This window comes from Penicillium arizonense (assembly GCF_001773325.1).
Source record: "Penicillium arizonense strain CBS 141311 chromosome Unknown PENARI_contig002, whole genome shotgun sequence".
NCBI classification, from domain to species: domain Eukaryota; kingdom Fungi; phylum Ascomycota; class Eurotiomycetes; order Eurotiales; family Aspergillaceae; genus Penicillium; species Penicillium arizonense.
This window is the reverse complement of record NW_019173279.1, coordinates 131,940-148,270: the sequence shown is the minus strand read 5'-3', so window position 1 is coordinate 148,270 and position 16,331 is coordinate 131,940. Positions and strand designations below refer to the sequence as shown.

Genomic DNA, 16,331 nt, shown 5'->3' with positions numbered 1-16,331 from the left:
AACCCAACTAAGATCTGGAGGGACATGTATTCAAAATGGCCAACATTTAACAGAAAGTATCATGTAGTCCTATAGGTTTATCAACTTACGATGTACATACATGGCGAGGTGTAAGTTATGTCCTCACCAAGTTGTCTACGACCCAAGCAGATGATACTACAAATAGCCCTATGCATTTCTGTGTTTCTGTATAGTCCACTGGACAAGTAGAGAACAAGGATATTAAAATCAACCCCCCCTCTCCCACTCCAAATCTCCAGCCCGTTCACGCTTCCGCTCACGCTCACGATCCCGCTGAAATCCACGCTTCTTCCCACTACCACTGCCAACAACTTCCTTCTCCTTCTCACGAGGATCAATAACCATAAGTGAATCGGCTTCCTGGTTTTTCTTCTTCCACTCTAAGTCTTTGCCAAGCGTATCCTTTCCAAAGCGTAGTTCGTGCGAGAGCCAATCTCCTTCTTGTGCAGGATCATCGGCTGCCTCTGCGCTTGGATCGTCCCATGATTGGCAGGATTGGCAGTTGGCGATGAAGTGTAGGTCGCAGAGTTGAGCTTCTTCGTCTTCGTCTGCGTCTTTGGTTTGCGTGCTTTCTTTGCCGTTAGTTTTGGTTTGTGCTGCTGGCGTGATTTCGGGTTTGGCGCCTTCTAATTTGGCCTTGAAGGCGTTGAAGAGTTGAAGGGCTTCTCGCTCTGCCGCGTTGCTGGGTCCTGTACCGTTGCGGCTTGAGCCGTTGGCTGATCCTGGTGGTGGTCGTCTCCGTCCTCGAATTGAGGTTTCGGGGATCATGGATTCGAGTGCGGACTTCTTGCGGCCTGTGTCCTTTGGACCGGTGTTAACGTCTCGGCGCATTGATGCCATTAGACTGGCAATCTGGGCGTTTGTCTTGGATAACTTGGACTCTTTTGCACGCGGGGCTTCTGGGGTTGGAGACCGAACAGGCGACTCAGGGTCCTGGACAGGGAGTTGGGTTTCTGGCTCTGGCGTTTTGATGCGCTTTTTGCGTTCCAATGACGCTGATCGTCTGGGGGATGGTGACCTTGGCCGTTTGCGAGGCTGTGACGGGCCCTCGGTTTGAGACTTGGGCTTTGGTGCATCTGTCTTCGCGTCTGGTACATCTGCGACCAATTTGGTGTTGAATTTAGGCTTTGCTGGGCGCATTGGCATTCCTTCATCACCTTCATCATCTCCAAAACTCAGCAGCGTTTTCCCGCCTTTAGGCACCTTTTTTTTCTTCTTGGGTGCGGCCTTCTCTGGTCTTGATGCAGTCGAGAGAGCCTGGCGATCCTTCAACTTGCCCTCCAAGGGCCCTAACTCTCCGACCTCGCAGGAGGTAATCTTGATCGGATAAACAGGTCGCTCAGTGCCCTCAACGCGCTCTGCATCCGCGATCTTCAACACATTGTAGATACTGTCTCCTTCCAATCTGCCGAAAATTGTACACTGCCCGTTCATTTCACGCTCTGTGTTCGCAAGCGTAATGAAAAATTGACTGCCGTATGTCCCATCCTCGCTCTTGGCCATGCCCAGCAGTCCACGCCGATTGAAGCGCAGCCGACTGTGAAGCTCATCGCGCAAAACAACCCGCTCGTTCGGGTCCCGAGCTTCGGGGTCGTATTCGAATTCCGGATATTCGTAGATTGACGTGCCGCCGGAGCCTGTGCCGGTGGGATCACCACCCTGGATCACGAAATCCGGAGCTACTCGGTGGAAAATTGTTCCCGCATAGTAATTGTCTTTGCAGTGTTGGAGGAAGTTTTTGCAGGTAAGAGGCGTCTGGTTTGCGAAGAGCGCGATCTGGATCGGACCAACCGTCGTGTTGAGCGTGGCCGACGCGGTGGGATTGGGCTCGCTGGCGTATTGTGAGGACATAATGACAGAGAGGCCAGAGTATGACGCGCCCACGAGGATCGGGACTTAGAGGGTATTAGGTGAGGTGGCACCTCGCGAAAGTTGCGTGTCGAATGTCTTCGATCAAAAGTTACAGAAAACGTCATGGCACGTGATACCAATCTGGCCCTCATTTACGTTCGTCAACAGACAACAACAGACAAAAATACGTGATTCAATACAGCTAATATCATGTTTAACACTAAACTGGACATATTATGCAGTGTCATCTCGGGCAGAACACTACTAATTGACACAGAGGCCGGGGATTTGGTCGCATTTGGAAAGATAAACTGTAATGTCGGGTAAAGGGTAGAGCTGAAAGGTCGCTGATGGGTATCATATGAACATTTTCCTCGGATCCGGGTATTTCGGCGCAATGGATGTGATGTGGTGAATCTTTCAGCCCAGATGATCTCCATGGCCAGAAGGAAAGTCCAGGTTTGGGCTTGGGTGTAAAGAATGAAGACTGTTGCTGTTCCTCAGTGAGACGTTTGCAGAACACCACATTGTAAGTCGGCCATTGAAGGTGGACCAAGTCATCCAAGTGCTTGAGTGCGCCCTGGATCATCATTGTTGACGTGTTGATGAGGGCGAACAGCAGTCGTTGCAGTTGGCTTGCATGGAACGATATTGAGATCGTGATTGTCGCATAGGGTGATGTACTTGCTCATAATCATACTGTCGCGACCGAGAAGACTGTTGCTTAGGGCCCGTTGGAAGAAATCGAAGTAACCAGTGAAGCCTGCTGCAACCCCAATAGCCAAAATCACACCGGGTGAGCCTGAATCACAGCCTGAGGAAGGCTTATTGCTAGATGATCTTGATCCTGCTGATTTTGACTCTGCTCCTGCTCAGAAGAAGCTCTAGCATGAAGCCCTAACTTGAACCGCAGCCGTCGTAAGGTCCGTTCAGAGATCCCATATCCCTCCTGCTGCAAGACTCTCAGCATGGCCTTGTCAGTCAGTCGTTCTTCCAGGAAGAGTATTTGGATCCGTGAATGTAGAGCTTCATCGCTTGTCGTTGTTCGATGTCGTTTGCGGATGCCCCACTTGCGGAGGCGGGACTGGATTGTTCGCTCTTTCACTTGGATGTTATGGCGACTCTCCAGGGTGCGGCTGATTGCATCACTACTGACTCCGTGGTGGAAGAGGGATATGATCTCCTCTCGGTAGGGCTCTAGGTTGATCTGCTGGCGAGGCATTTTGTGGTAAGGAGGATTGAGAGGGAGGTCCAGTGTTGTTCAGTGAAAGGCGGTGAATCTGCGGGATGTCCGGGGGAATTATATAGGACTAATTAATGATAATTGGTTGAAATTGAAAGCGAATTCAAGAATGTGAGTTAGTTACTCCCTTAGTAAGGACTGTTTAATAGTTCAATTCAGATCACATTAAACTACTTGTGTTCTCATAGACTCATAACACATATTGGATTCCCCAAGCAAGTCACAGACTCGAGAATTACCCCCTAGTCTGACCAACACATTATATTATCTCCTTGTTATACCAGCCTAGGCTTTCTTATCCGCCTCTACAACAGCATGCGAGCTCATCTCAGGGCCAGCCTTGTTCCTCTTAGCAATGCGGAATCCACCAACCAGGAAGAACAGAGCCTGCAGACCAAGAATCACAGCGAGGGTGACCATAGCGCCAATTACACCGGCCACGGCCCGAGACATGTCCGAGCCGCCGGTGCTAGAGGTGCTGGCGGAGCTGGAGGTGGTGGGGTTGTCGGAGCTGGCACACTTGCCATCTGTGTTGCCGCACATGGTGCACCACTCCTCGTCCGAGGTCACGGCGATCTCCTTGGTCTTGGAGGAGAAATCTTCCCAGGAGAGGAGCTCGCTGGACTGGCCGTACAGTGGGTAAACGGTGGGCTCGGAGTCACCAGTGATGGTACCGTTGTGGAACATGAAGCGCACGCTGAGGTCGGATGTCGAAGGGAAGTCGGTGCCAGAGGCATTGGTCACCAACTCGAAGACCATTGACGAGGCGTAGTCTGGGATACCCGTAAAGTTGACAGAGGCAGCAGGCATCTGCAGCAGACCGAAGAGCGAGAAGATGGTGCCGTATGAACCGAATCCGACATTCAGCTTCGACTTGCCCTCGGTGGCGATGGTGTCGTTGAGACCAGCCAGGATCTCACCGGCCAGCACAGCGCCATCGATGGCGCGCACCTTTTCAGAGGCGTTGTACGCCAGGTTGAACTCATGACTGCCGGCCAGGGAGATCAGTTGGTGGTAGATCTCGTCGGTCAGGTCTGACTTGTGAGGGAAAGTACTGGTAGTGTTGTGAATTCTGCCGACGTTCAGGTAATCGAAGATGGTGTAGGCATTTTTGAAGGACATCTGGGAGGAAGAGAAGGCCCCTTCCAGCATGGGGGAGAGAGACTGGTAGAAGTCCTTGGTGGAGGACAGGAGAGCAGTGTAGGAGTCCGAGGTGAAGTAGTTGTCGCTGCTCAGGGCTGCCTTTTGGCAACCATTGGCGCCCTGCAACCATGTAGCATCCTCACTGTTCTTGCTCGAAGTCGAGGCTGACAGCTGGATAAGCTGGTAGCCGCCCAAGGGTGCCTCGACCGAGGAGCCATTGGCTAGGGTCTGGGAAGCTACCGTACCGACTGGGGGGTACACGCCCTGCAAGAAGCCAGTGGCCGAGTTCTGCAACACGGCATCCGCAGGAGCAGTGGCACTGATCTGCTTCGGGCTGACAATTTCTGGGCTGATTCCCTCAATCTGCTTGGAGGAATTGTCGGAGATATATCGCTGGTTGTAGAAAGAACCGGCATCAAAGACCTCACGGTAACCCAGGTCAGTCAACTGGGTGCTGCCAAAAACCTTGGGCGTTCTATCTCCATGACGCGCAAAGATATAAATACCAACCACACGCTCTGCCTCGACGGAGGACAGAGAGGCGGCCAGCAAAAGTCCTTGAATCGTGTACCGCATGGTGTGATAGGCAAAGAAGCTAACAAAACAAAGAAAAATCTCCGAGTGGGGGTTGGTCTACTTCCTACTTATCTACTTGTCATATGCGGAGATGGTCCACCGGCGGTCCAGTTGGGTCTCCTCACCCATTTGGTCCATATGATCGGAGGAAACCGATAAATTCACAGTTACAGTTAGCCGTAATTAGGTTAGTAGAATAAAGTAACAAAGTAACCAAGCCCGAGGAAATGCAATTAGCTAATTAAAACTAACTCCGCGGCATCCCGCGGTGTGATAAATTGTCGAAGTTGGATTGGTCTCTTTTCCCCGCTAGTTAGGGCTTTTAGCGTCTACAGTCTAGGCAAGTTCTGCCGCTTAGGGTCTTTAGGATCTTGACTGTCTGGTCTGGAACTTTATAGAATCAAAATAAATCGCTTTCTATGCCATTACAACGCCCTTGTCTCCCATTAATTCACATCCATTTCGCATCACTCCGACCAGCCCTCCGGTTTGGACCGCTTCAGAGCCACCTCCGGCAAGGCGCCATTCGATCTCACCCAGACCCTCGAGCCAGGTGATACGGGTTTGCGCAGGGACTTCGAGCTGCTGGAGTTGGTCGGCGAGGGCGGACAGGATATCGGCTAGAGCGAGACCCTTGGTGACCTTGAGGGTTTGCACGGTGTTGAGGCAGGAGGTAACGTCGCTGGTGGAGAGGATGGTGGCCATGATTTCTTGAATATCTGCCGGGTGGGGAGCGGCAATGCAGTCGTAAATCGTTGCGTTGGTGATAATCTCGGGTTCGGGGCGAGGTGCCTTCGGGGCGTCTCTCAATGGGAGGGGAATGCCTGAAAAGGTTATTAGTGAATTGGACTGCCCAGAATCAGAGAAAAAAGCTAACTCACTGCTGGCAAAGCAGGCTTGAAGCACATTCAATGCCCGTCGCATGTCACCCTTGCTCAGAGTCACTAGACTATCGACCGCGTCGGGCTGTATCCTGACACCTTCCTTCTCAATCACTTGATCCACCAAAACCCGAATGTCGGCTTCCTTGAGAGGACTGAAACGGAATCGAGTACACCGAGAAAGAAGCGCTGGGGACAGCTTATGTGTGTAGTTGGCAATGATGCAGAATCGAGTGTTAGCTGTGTAGCGTTCCATAATGCGACGGAGAGCCATCTGGGCGGTGGCAGTCATGGCGTCAGCCTCATCTAGGATAATAAGCTTATATCCTGCTAGATTTTGGCTGCTGGAGGCCTGGGGTGCCATGGAGAAGATTTGTTTTGTGCCTATAGGTTTTGGTGAGCATGTAACCCAGCGAGAGACTCCTAGGCCACGAACTTGCAAAGGTCTTAATCTGTTCCCGAACCACATCGATACCACGGTCGTCACTGGCGTTCAGCTCCAACACCATCTGTCGCATATTCTTGGTGCCATAGATTCGTCTTGCGAGGGCGAGGATAGTCGAGGTCTTTCCGGTTCCCGGGGGACCATAGAGCAGGAGATGGGGCAGTCGCTATATGATCGTGTTAACTTATTGTTCTCTGTCTGCGCAGGTAGACAAACATTTGTATCCACGAATCGGTTGATGGTAGCGAGGATGTCTTGGTGGCCGGACACATCGTCCAGGCTGTTCGGTCGATATTTCTCGACCCTGTCCAGTGATTAGCAAAGGGTGCAGCCCGAAGAGACAGCAAACATACCAGGGAAGGTTATCTTGAGCTTCAATTGGCAGATCTGCGGCGGTTCTCTTTTTTCCACTGGCATTGTCGGAGCTGAACTGCACGTCCTTAGGCGCATCCACGTCCATTTCATCTTCGTAGTCGGACATTATGAAGCGTTAGAATGAAGTTATTGAATAAAATTGGAGAATAACACAAAAGTGCACGTAAACCAGCGAGAACAGAATGGAAGTCGACGCGTTGCTGGGGCGCGTAAAGAGGCTCGGGGCGGAAAATCATGGAGCTTGGGGAGACTCCACAGATGACATCCTGCCTAACGTCAACTTGTCCCTCCACCACCATCTCTCTACAGTTACTTCATTGTCGCTAACTATTTCACTATGCCTGTATGTATTGATACTCCCGACTGTCGCAAGAAGCCCCCTATTAACCCCAATGCAGGCATACCACTCCATCTTCCTGGAGGACCGCGATGTCCCCGTGATTGGTACGAGATACCCGAGCGCAGCACAGCAGTTCCTATGCCAAATAGCGACATGCAGAACAGCGGACTGACCATCGCATGTCTTATACACAGGAAACTTCCCTATCCTCCCTCTCCGGACTCGCACTCGCGGCCCCGCATACACATTGCCCCCGCTCCCCAACACCGACGACCTCGATGTCTCCCCCGAAAGTGAATCATATGACTGTGTCGACGAGATCTTGTCGCTGTTCCGTGCCAATGTCCTTTTCCGCAACTTCGAGATCAACGGCCCCGCCGACCGCATGCTCATTTACGGAACCCTGTTTATTAGCGAGTGCCTCGGGAAGGTCAAGCCGACAATGAATGCCCGTGAAGCTGAAAAGGTAAGTTGCATATGCTGCAAGAGGGCACTACCGGAACCGAATTTGACACTATCTCACTTCTAGGCACTGATCAATGCCTCCCTTGATAACTTTGCTATCCCCGGTGATGTATCGTTCCCGCTTAACCAGGCGTTTGAGCCCCCACGCGATCGCCAGGATGCCGAGAGTCTTCGCCAGTATGATATTCGCCCCTATTCAATCGGATATGGTCGGATCTAACCTATACTTCCCATTATAGGTACATCTCACAGGTGCGACAGGAGATCGCTATGCGCCTACATGCTAGATTATACTCCGGTGGCGTGGGACCCTCCAAGGTAAGGCGGAAAGAATGAGAGTTGGATCAATATTTGATTCGCTGACACAGTATAGTTCTGGCTTAGTTTCACGAAGAGAAAGTTCATGGGCAAGAGCCTCTAAACACGAGCGTTGCTGTATATTGTTTGATGAAATTCAGCGCATGAATAAACTTGATATTTGATTCAAAATGTTCCGATAATTAACCGCGGAGTAGTGACCGATCAACCTCGCAAAAGTTGGATGCGTTTCACCCATAGTTTCTCATTGCTATACATAAAGACAGCGCGATGACTACGGGTTTTGGTTCATGACCTATTAGGGTAATACTTGTACATTGTCAATGCTATTCTGTCTATTTTAAGGGCATGGACATTCATTCATGAAGACAAGGACGCCATCTCCACATCCCGATCACTAATCGGGGTGGATGTCGGGCCCGAGTCTACCTTTCGGCGTTTGCGAATATTACCAGCAGCCTGGATATTTTGCGCAGTTGGGAACACTCGAATGCCGTGGAAGAGGTATCCCTCTGCACCACCACGTCCCATCATGAGGGGGTGGGTTCGGCCTGGCAGGACTTGCCAAGGGCGTACACGCGATGACTGCAATGTAGGCGGGAGAATGAGGGTCGGGTCAACCACGAATTCTTCGTAGAGTGAAGAGAGATCAGGGGTCTCTCCTTCGGGAGTGTTCTCTTCCATTTCGCGTTTGCGGTGGATGAAGGCGGTCCTTCGGGCAGTGGAGTACATGTCCGTCAATTGCACTAACGACTCGACTGTTGGTGAATAAATGGCGATTGGGGCAGATCCTGCAAGAAGGGGCACCAGTGTCTTCAGGATGCTGGCTGGTTCTAGCAAGCTTGATACGACGAGACCGTCAAAGTCTCCTGCGCGGGACTCGTCTACCACATTTTTCACTCTCTCCCATCGGTTGCGCTTGTGGTAGTATGATGTGCGCTTGCTTTGTTTCAACTCGGCCAGTTCTTCGGCGGGTAATGTGGGTGGTTCGTTGGAGTAGAGTGGATCGGAGTTAGGGTCAACCAACTGCATCCAGGATATAGTTTTAAGGTGTGTGTGGAGTGGGTGGGATTCATCGGGGTTGTTGGTGTCGTAGCCAAAGTATTTCAAAAGTGACAGGTTCGGTTGTGAGTAGGCGTGGACCACTGTGATTGTGTTGGTTGTGGCAGACATTGGTTGCGGTCGAATGCGCCGCTGTTTAGGGGCAGTGTCATCTTGTGATTCTCCAGTGTTCTCAATTGAGGCAGGAACAGGCTCCTGCTCGTATTCGGGATCGTCCTCGGCATCGTGAGGATATAGAATTCCCATTCGCTCCGCCATTGCAGCTACTACAAGCCCACCTGTCTCATCGACGAGGAAGTAACGACCATGGGGTTTCATGCCTGCTTCAACTTCAACGTTTCCGCTGTGGTGCACATTGCCCCAGCATCCAATCAAGCCAATGTGCTCGTCTCGAAGCTCCATGGTCTTTGACGCATCGCGCTCTTGCAGCAAGAAATTTGCAAGGAGGCTGACATCCAGCGGATAGACGGTGAATCGCTTCATGTACTTCTTGCGCTTGCGCAAAGTGTATTTCGCCAGCGAGAATGCGGTCTTCTGGTCCAGAGCAGTATGCGACTCTAGGAGCTTTGCGACAATCTCTCTTCCTGCGCCACCAGCCTCTTTCTTCAGTTCTTCGATCTCCTCCACGGTCAATTTCTGTGTAGTCCGCTCGTCGATAGTCTCGCGATTGGTCCGCATCGGCATTCCATCTTCGCCAGTCTCGATGTCGTCTCCTTCGCCTTCACCTTCTGTGAGTAGAGTCTCCGCATGCAACTCGGTGGCAGTCACGACACGCAGTTGGTAGCCAGTCTCGTCGCGCGAGTCAAGGATTTCGAAGGTGAAGTAGAGTGGCCGTCCGATAATCTGATTGGCAGCAAAATTACCATATTTGCCCAAGCTCACGATTCTGGATGCTCAGTTAGCTTGCTGAAATCTTCCCCGCATAGAGTAGCAACACACTCACGTATCGGGGACAATCTTGACAATTCTGGTCTGGTCGGACGGTAGTCGGACCGCCACGAACTGATTTGGGCGAATAAAGGAATGCATGGCAATGATGTAGCAAACCCTCGAGCTCACAAAAATATTCGCGACTTTTATCGGCGAGTTGGGTGAGGACCAATCAGAGGGTGGTAATTGAGAGACTCGGATTATCAGATAGTCCTGCGTTGGCCTTATTGCCTTAACATCTGTTTGCCTGAGTGCCTTGTTGCCTGAATAAGGCTGCCACTACGTCATATGCTGCCATACCATACCGTACCATACATACGAATCCCACCACTCTATTTATGATCTAATTCTCCAATACCGCGTAATCTCAATACATGGAGCTCCCCCAGGTCAACCAGCGATCCTCCACCGGTGGAATTCGGGTGCCTGCTCTGATATCTTTTCTTCCAATCTCCTTCGTTTCGTATTTACTCCGCGCATGGCTGTTTCGAGCTGGAGCTAAGGCTGAGCCGCCTACCACTTACGTATCAAGGCATTTCGCCTCCCCTGCAGCCAAGCGCAAGGCGTTTTCCCTATTCCTGATGGCCTATTCTCATACATTTCCAACTTCATCTCCTGTTTTCTCCATTGCATTCACGGGACACTTTTGAGTGTGTACTCGATTTTGAAAGCTATTAGCCTTTCCGTTGAACTACACGCGTACCCCAAACTTTCACCCCTCACCTCCAAGATCAAAGGACGTCTTCATGGGCCTGCGCAAACAGCCTCCACCGCGTCTTGAGAACCTTAGCAAGTCGAATTCGCGATCGAATGCACGATCGCCCACTTCCCCTTCAACCAACTCCCCCTCGTCCCACCGTCCAGGCCGTCTTAACCGCTTTCCCTCAGAGGACTCCATCTACTCTCCCGACCTCAATACTTCGCCCGCGTTCGACCTGATGCCGCTCGAGGAGGCCCAGAGGTCGCCGGTGGGCTCTCCGGCCAGCCACCCGCCGAATTCATGGCCTGATCACCCCCGGTCTGACCCCAGCTACCCCGGTCAGTACAACCATAACAATGAGTATGAGGGGGCTTCGTACGATACCAACGCTGGCCATTGGGTTCCACCTGCTTTGATCGCAGGTCAACACACAGGGGCTTCTGAGAATGTATGGCGCTCAAATGACACCGGGGATGCCTCAACTGGGGAGCTACCGGTTCAACTACAATCCAACAACCCCTTCTTGAAGCCCCGGCCAGCAGAGCATACCCAGGATCTATTGGACCGAAATGAGTGGGGACGTGATTCACAGGCGACTTCGAACAGTGAGCCATTGAGTCAAAGTATGCCAGATCCCTCCACCCGTTGACAGGCTTCCCGGGGCCATTGAACTAACTACTTGCAGCCGAGGGGTATATCCCAATGACTGCCCGGTTATCTCTCTTAGATGAGCCAGAACAACATTCCCCGTGGGCTGAAACACCTCATACAGATCAACGCCCTGTGCTTGACGGCCATCATCTGGACAATAATTCACCGTGGGGATCCCAACAATCCATCAAAGTTTCAGCTCCACAAGATATCTATGCACAAGGGGAACACTCCAATCCACATGCCCCAGCAGTGGTTGTACAGCCATCTGACCCATCTTGGGGAGATGGATATGATCACACGCATCACACTCAATCCACGCATCCTGGCAGGCTTGGATCAGATGCCGGAATCAACACTCCCTCTGTCACCCTGTCTACCGCCACCTCAGCTACATCGCACGAACTGATTGACCTTGAGGATACCGAGGCCCCCAAAAAATTGGGATTTGAAACCGGGTCTCATGCAGCGTCTTCGGTCTACTCATCAGAAGCTCTCGCCAAAGGAGAAAAACCATTGGATACTGGATCACACAATCTTACGTCCATAAAAGCACAGCCAGAGCTTATAGCGGAAAAGCAACTGCAACCTCAACCGAGCCCCGTCTTATCTGACGCAGAGGCTGCACGGCAAAAGGAGCAGAGATCCGAAACCTATACCATCCGCCACGTCCGTTGGACAGATAGCACGGGTGAACTGGTGGAGTCTCCGATCCTTGTCCAAAATCAAAACGGTCCATGCCCATTGCTGGCTCTCATCAATGCATTGGTGCTGCGGGCGGACCCCAAGGCCCAACCACCAATTGTGAGGGCCTTGTCAATCCGCGAGCACATTTCGCTAGGACTCCTGATAGAGGCAATGTTTGAGGAGCTGACAACTTGTTTGGGTCCTGATGAGGAATTCCCAGATATTGAAGCCCTCACGCAGTTCTTGACGATGCTTCATACCGGCATGAATGTCAACCCACGTTTGACCCTAGATTCAACTGATGGATTTGGCTCTTTCCTTGCAACGAGTGATCTTCGGCTTTACAGCACATTTGGTGTACCCTTAATTCACGGCTGGCTAGCCTCCTGGTCTAGCCCTACTCATGCCGCAATGATACGGACTGCCCAATACCATGAAGACATCCAGCTTTTACCCTTTCGCAGACATGACCTTGAGGAGCGGGTCACTCGAGGCGAAACCCTGACGCCCGAGGAAGAGAACGCCATGGAGGATATTCAAAGTATCCAACGCTTTGTGGAAATCGAGAATGCGACACAGTTGAGCCCATTCGGCTTGACACAGCTGTCTACCAAACTTGCACCCGGCTCTGTCTCGATTCTCTTCCGCAATGATCATTTCTCAACACTTTACAAACACCCGCAATCTCACCAACTTTACACTTTGGTCACCGATGCTGGCTATGCAGGTCACGCGGAAGTAGTCTGGGAATCGTTAGTGGATGTGACAGGATTCAACACAGAATACTTTTCTGGCGACTTCCGTCCCGTCGGCGCAGGTCCCTCCGCTTCATTCGCCCCCGCAGGTCCCCGCACATCTAGTGCTGCAGCCAGTCGTGCTCCAGCTGCAGGCGATACCCCACACTCCCCGGAACCTTCCCAAGAGCAGAGCGATGCGGATTATGCATATGCGCTCTCGCTTCAGTTCCAGGAAGAGGAGCAACGTGAAAACGACAGAAACCAACCGGTGCCTGATCGTCGCGCATCGGCTAGAAACAGTTCTTCTGCTCGACCATCACCTTCGCCCCGCATGAGCAATGTGCCTAACCGATCTTCGAGCGTTCTCAACGGGGCTGGCCCTCAGCCTAGTCCTCCACACCGGGAAACTGACCCTGACGATCCCAACGTGCCCCCTCCTCCGTATGAACAAGCTGCCGGTGGTCCGCGGTACTCACCCCCCGATAGAAGATCTTACAGCGGTGCAGCGAATCAGTACCCAGGAAATCGCAACTCGCGCAACCAATACCCACAACTTCCCCATCGTTCACGCCCCTCGGTGTCTTCAGGGGGTGATCGAATGAACAGAGATCGGAACAAAGATTGCATAATGATGTGAGCGATGCAAGATCAGCAGTCACAGCGTGCATATTACTTTGTGTTTTTGCTTTTGCTTGTTTTCAAATACGGCTAATGTTCTATGACGGAATGAATATGACGATCTATTACGCATAAAGGAGGAACGTGCCTTCGCTTGGCCTGTAGGATTTGCTGGATTTAAAATGATACTTACTTTTGCACAGCGTATGTTCCTCATTCTCCACGGCTTGATACAAACCAACACGGACCTTCTCCGCGCCCTCCGCAGGATATTCGAACTCCTGTATCAGGCGACCGTCATACTGCATACCTACTTTCGGACTCGTCCGCGGACGTTTTTCCTCCTTTCAGCTGTGGAAAATAAGGAGTAACTAGATACACAATAAATGATTCCCATTGGAGGATATATTGCGCCTTTTTCCCAGACAGCTAGTCTTCGTTGCCAAGCCTTCAGCATGCAACATATGCCGAGCATAGGCAAAATCCAAACCCCGGAGCTTTTCCACAGCAGTATTCCTCGTAGTTCAACAATACAGATCGGTCCGCCGGACCGATTCGACACTGGGATGCTCTGCCAATGCGGGGAATATACCTGCAGAGTTTATCCCTGCTCTCATCCACGTGAAGTCCTGTATAGTCGGGATCCACTCCGTCTTTCTCTCAAATTACCCGTTTGGATGTGGAACTAGGACTAGTATGTGGTGATGAAGAGACTGATAGCTTGCGCCACTCCGGGCCTCCAAATGAATATGTCTTAAGGGCTTGTTTATAGCGGTGATATGGGACATATATAACCTCGCACCCTGCAGCCGTAGAAATGAGGAAGTGAGCTCTGCGGTTTAGAAATCAATCGTTCTCACATCATAGTTTACGATGCAGATTCTCATTCTTGGTGCCCTTGTGGGACTCGTTCGGTTAGCCCAAGCCCAAGTAGGAGGCTACGGCCAGTGTATGCAATCGTCTTCACTGAAGACTTACCACAACACAAGATACTAATAAATATCTACCTTAGGCGGAGGAAATGGATACTCCGGAAGCACAAGTTGCACCGCCGGCTATGTCTGTGCTTCACAGAATGCTTGTACGTCGGGTTGAACACTCTATATGACTAAACTCACATATTTCCAGGGTACTATCAATGCATACCAGGCACAACAAGTAGCAGCACGACCACGGCAGCTGCAGTGACCACCACTTCCACTACCAAGGCCATTACTACTACGCTGATCACAACGACCAAAACCACTGCCCAGACTGCCACTGCCACTGCTTCTTCCTCGGGAGCGGCTACATGCACTGGAGCATTCAGCTCTATATCGGCCTCAAACTTCATTTCCAGCCTTCATCCCGGATGGAATCTCGGAAACACACTCGATGCTGTTCCTGACGAGGGGTCTTGGAACAATGCTGCTGTTGTGGCATCGACATTTGATACTGTGAAGACTGCTGGCTTCAGAAGTGTCCGCATCCCGGTTACATGGGCTTATCATTTTACGGGAAGCTCGCCAGATTGGACTGTCGATCCAACGTGGCTGCAGCGAGTTTCTGATGTTGTGGATATGGTTGTGTCTCGTGGGTTGTACGCCATTGTTAATGTGCATCATGGTATGGCACCATGAGACTATTTAATATGAATCTATACTGACTGGGAATAGATTCGTGGATCTGGGCAGATGTCACTCAGTCCGGAGCCAATCTCACCATGATTGAAGAGAAGTTTTATCGACTCTGGTATCAAATTGGAACGAAATTGGCATGCAAGTCTAGTCTTGTTGCATTTGAACCTATCAATGAGCCCCCGTGTAATACTGCAACTGATGGAGCGGAGATCAACAAGCTGAACAAGATCTTCCTCCAGGCTATCAATGATGCTGGTGGCTTCAACTCACAGAGAGTCGTTACTCTCAATGGTGGGGGCCAGGATAGCGTCAAGACTTCGCAGTGGTTTGTTGCTCCTACTGGGTTCTCAAACCCCTATGCAATCCAATTCCACTACTACAGTCCCTGTGAGTACCCCTGTCATATTGGATACAGTGTACAAATCTGACCAGCGGAATCCTCTTTAGATGACTTCATTTTCAGCGCTTGGTAAGTGTGTATCATTAACAGACCGACTCGTTGCTAACCCTAAGCAGGGGAAAGACCATCTGGGGCTCCGACAGCGACAAAGCCACAGTGCAGACCGACTTCCAACTACTCCGCAACAACTTCACCAACGTGCCTATCCTCTTAGGAGAATACGACGCATCACCCACCAACACCGAGCCCGCTGCCCGGTGGAAATACGTAGACTTCCTGATCAAAACAGCCCTCAAACTTGATATCTCCTGCGTACTGTGGGATAATGGATTGGATCATCTCGACCGCACTGCCAGCACCTGGAGAGACACTAACTCGATCTCTATGATCACGAAATCTACTGCGTCTACTGCCAACAGCTTGCCGGATAGCACTGAAGACTCTTCTGCCACTACCCAGTCATCATCCGCATATATCTTCCATCAATATGGAACTGCCGTTGCTGCGTATACCTTGCCCTTCATCTTCAACGGCAACACGCTCTCATCGATCAGCGACTCTGCCGGCTCGACTTTGGTGTCTGGGACTGATTATTCGGTCTCGGGTGCGAATATCGTCTTTACGGCTTCGTACCTGTCAAAGCATCTCTCGGCTACAACGGCGCCAGGACTAATTGCTACCTTGACTCTGAAGTTCTCTGGTGGCGCTTCATCCCCTGTGGTAAAGATTGTTCAGTGGAAGACTCCGACTTTGTCCAGTACATCGGCTGTGGCATCTTCGGTCTCTGGCTCTGATCTTTCCATTCCGATCACTTGGGGCGGACTTCCAACTATCGCTGCTGTCAAGGCTCTCACCAAGAGTGGAACATACTTGGTTGATGACTGGACTGTATACCTCGGTCCTATCCAGCAGGCCAGAACGGTATGTTGAGCCCCTGGTTCCGTCGTGTATGCCGTGTGCTAACTATTTCATCTAGACCTATAGTGGACAGTATAATTGGGATTCATCCAACGTGATACTCACTTCGTCGGTGATTAGCTCCGTCATCTCCGCAGGCCAATCGACTGTTTTCACGTTTGAGTTCTTCCCCCGGGACAATGGCGTTGTGAATGCTGTCAACTTCACTTTGACTGTTTAGTGCCTCTTTGATAGCAGAAGGAATATTTCAGACGTTACACCACAACGCTTGGTGACGGTTAATTGACGCCATTTTAAGCGTCCTATTTACTAGATTCTTATTCATTAAAACATAACGTGATTCGATTCGGT

The 16,331-nt window shown here is 51.2% G+C and overlaps 8 protein-coding genes across 8 annotated transcripts; 3 read left to right on the top strand and 5 right to left on the bottom strand.

Annotated features, from left to right (window-relative positions):
* Positions 1 to 228: 228 nt before the first annotated feature.
* cwc27 (putative peptidyl-prolyl cis-trans isomerase) lies at positions 229 to 1,872 on the bottom strand (the record flags this gene model as incomplete). The annotated part of the gene is made up of 1 exon (XM_022627810.1): positions 229 to 1,872. The coding sequence occupies one exon, from the start codon at positions 1,870 to 1,872 to the stop codon at positions 229 to 231; it is 1,644 nt and encodes a 547-aa protein (XP_022492184.1).
* A 787-nt stretch (positions 1,873 to 2,659) lies between these two features.
* PENARI_c002G07637 (Clr5 domain-containing protein) lies at positions 2,660 to 3,094 on the bottom strand (the record flags this gene model as incomplete). The annotated part of the gene is made up of 1 exon (XM_022627661.1): positions 2,660 to 3,094. One exon carries the CDS (start codon positions 3,092 to 3,094, stop codon positions 2,660 to 2,662), a length of 435 nt encoding a protein of 144 aa, XP_022492188.1.
* Positions 3,095 to 3,400: 306 nt separating this feature from the next.
* PENARI_c002G11466 (uncharacterized protein) lies at positions 3,401 to 4,834 on the bottom strand (the record flags this gene model as incomplete). The annotated part of the gene is made up of 1 exon (XM_022627923.1): positions 3,401 to 4,834. One exon carries the CDS (start codon positions 4,832 to 4,834, stop codon positions 3,401 to 3,403), a length of 1,434 nt encoding a protein of 477 aa, XP_022492493.1.
* A 417-nt stretch (positions 4,835 to 5,251) lies between these two features.
* On the bottom strand, positions 5,252 to 6,641 carry PENARI_c002G03130 (replication factor C subunit 3; the record flags this gene model as incomplete). Its single annotated transcript, XM_022627343.1, has 5 exons — positions 5,252 to 5,658; positions 5,716 to 6,099; positions 6,152 to 6,326; positions 6,377 to 6,464; positions 6,514 to 6,641. The coding sequence occupies 5 exons, from the start codon at positions 6,639 to 6,641 to the stop codon at positions 5,252 to 5,254; spliced, it is 1,182 nt and encodes a 393-aa protein (XP_022492525.1).
* Positions 6,642 to 6,872: 231 nt separating this feature from the next.
* On the top strand, positions 6,873 to 7,761 carry PENARI_c002G00087 (actin-related protein 2/3 complex subunit 3; the record flags this gene model as incomplete). The annotated part of the gene is made up of 6 exons (XM_022627134.1): positions 6,873 to 6,878; positions 6,934 to 6,979; positions 7,070 to 7,341; positions 7,405 to 7,517; positions 7,580 to 7,658; positions 7,714 to 7,761. 6 exons carry the CDS (start codon positions 6,873 to 6,875, stop codon positions 7,759 to 7,761), a joined length of 564 nt encoding a protein of 187 aa, XP_022492251.1.
* A 257-nt stretch (positions 7,762 to 8,018) lies between these two features.
* trm6 (tRNA 1-methyladenosine methyltransferase subunit GCD10) lies at positions 8,019 to 9,749 on the bottom strand (the record flags this gene model as incomplete). The annotated part of the gene is made up of 2 exons (XM_022627606.1): positions 8,019 to 9,606; positions 9,664 to 9,749. The coding sequence occupies 2 exons, from the start codon at positions 9,747 to 9,749 to the stop codon at positions 8,019 to 8,021; spliced, it is 1,674 nt and encodes a 557-aa protein (XP_022492477.1).
* A 647-nt stretch (positions 9,750 to 10,396) lies between these two features.
* Positions 10,397 to 13,062, top strand: PENARI_c002G07253 (MINDY family deubiquitinase; the record flags this gene model as incomplete). The annotated part of the gene is made up of 2 exons (XM_022627627.1): positions 10,397 to 10,973; positions 11,036 to 13,062. 2 exons carry the CDS (start codon positions 10,397 to 10,399, stop codon positions 13,060 to 13,062), a joined length of 2,604 nt encoding a protein of 867 aa, XP_022492629.1.
* An 854-nt stretch (positions 13,063 to 13,916) lies between these two features.
* PENARI_c002G01938 (putative extracellular endoglucanase) lies at positions 13,917 to 16,200 on the top strand (the record flags this gene model as incomplete). Its single annotated transcript, XM_022627267.1, has 7 exons — positions 13,917 to 13,992; positions 14,056 to 14,124; positions 14,193 to 14,648; positions 14,699 to 15,049; positions 15,110 to 15,131; positions 15,179 to 15,983; positions 16,039 to 16,200. 7 exons carry the CDS (start codon positions 13,917 to 13,919, stop codon positions 16,198 to 16,200), a joined length of 1,941 nt encoding a protein of 646 aa, XP_022492268.1.
* Positions 16,201 to 16,331: the final 131 nt, after the last annotated feature.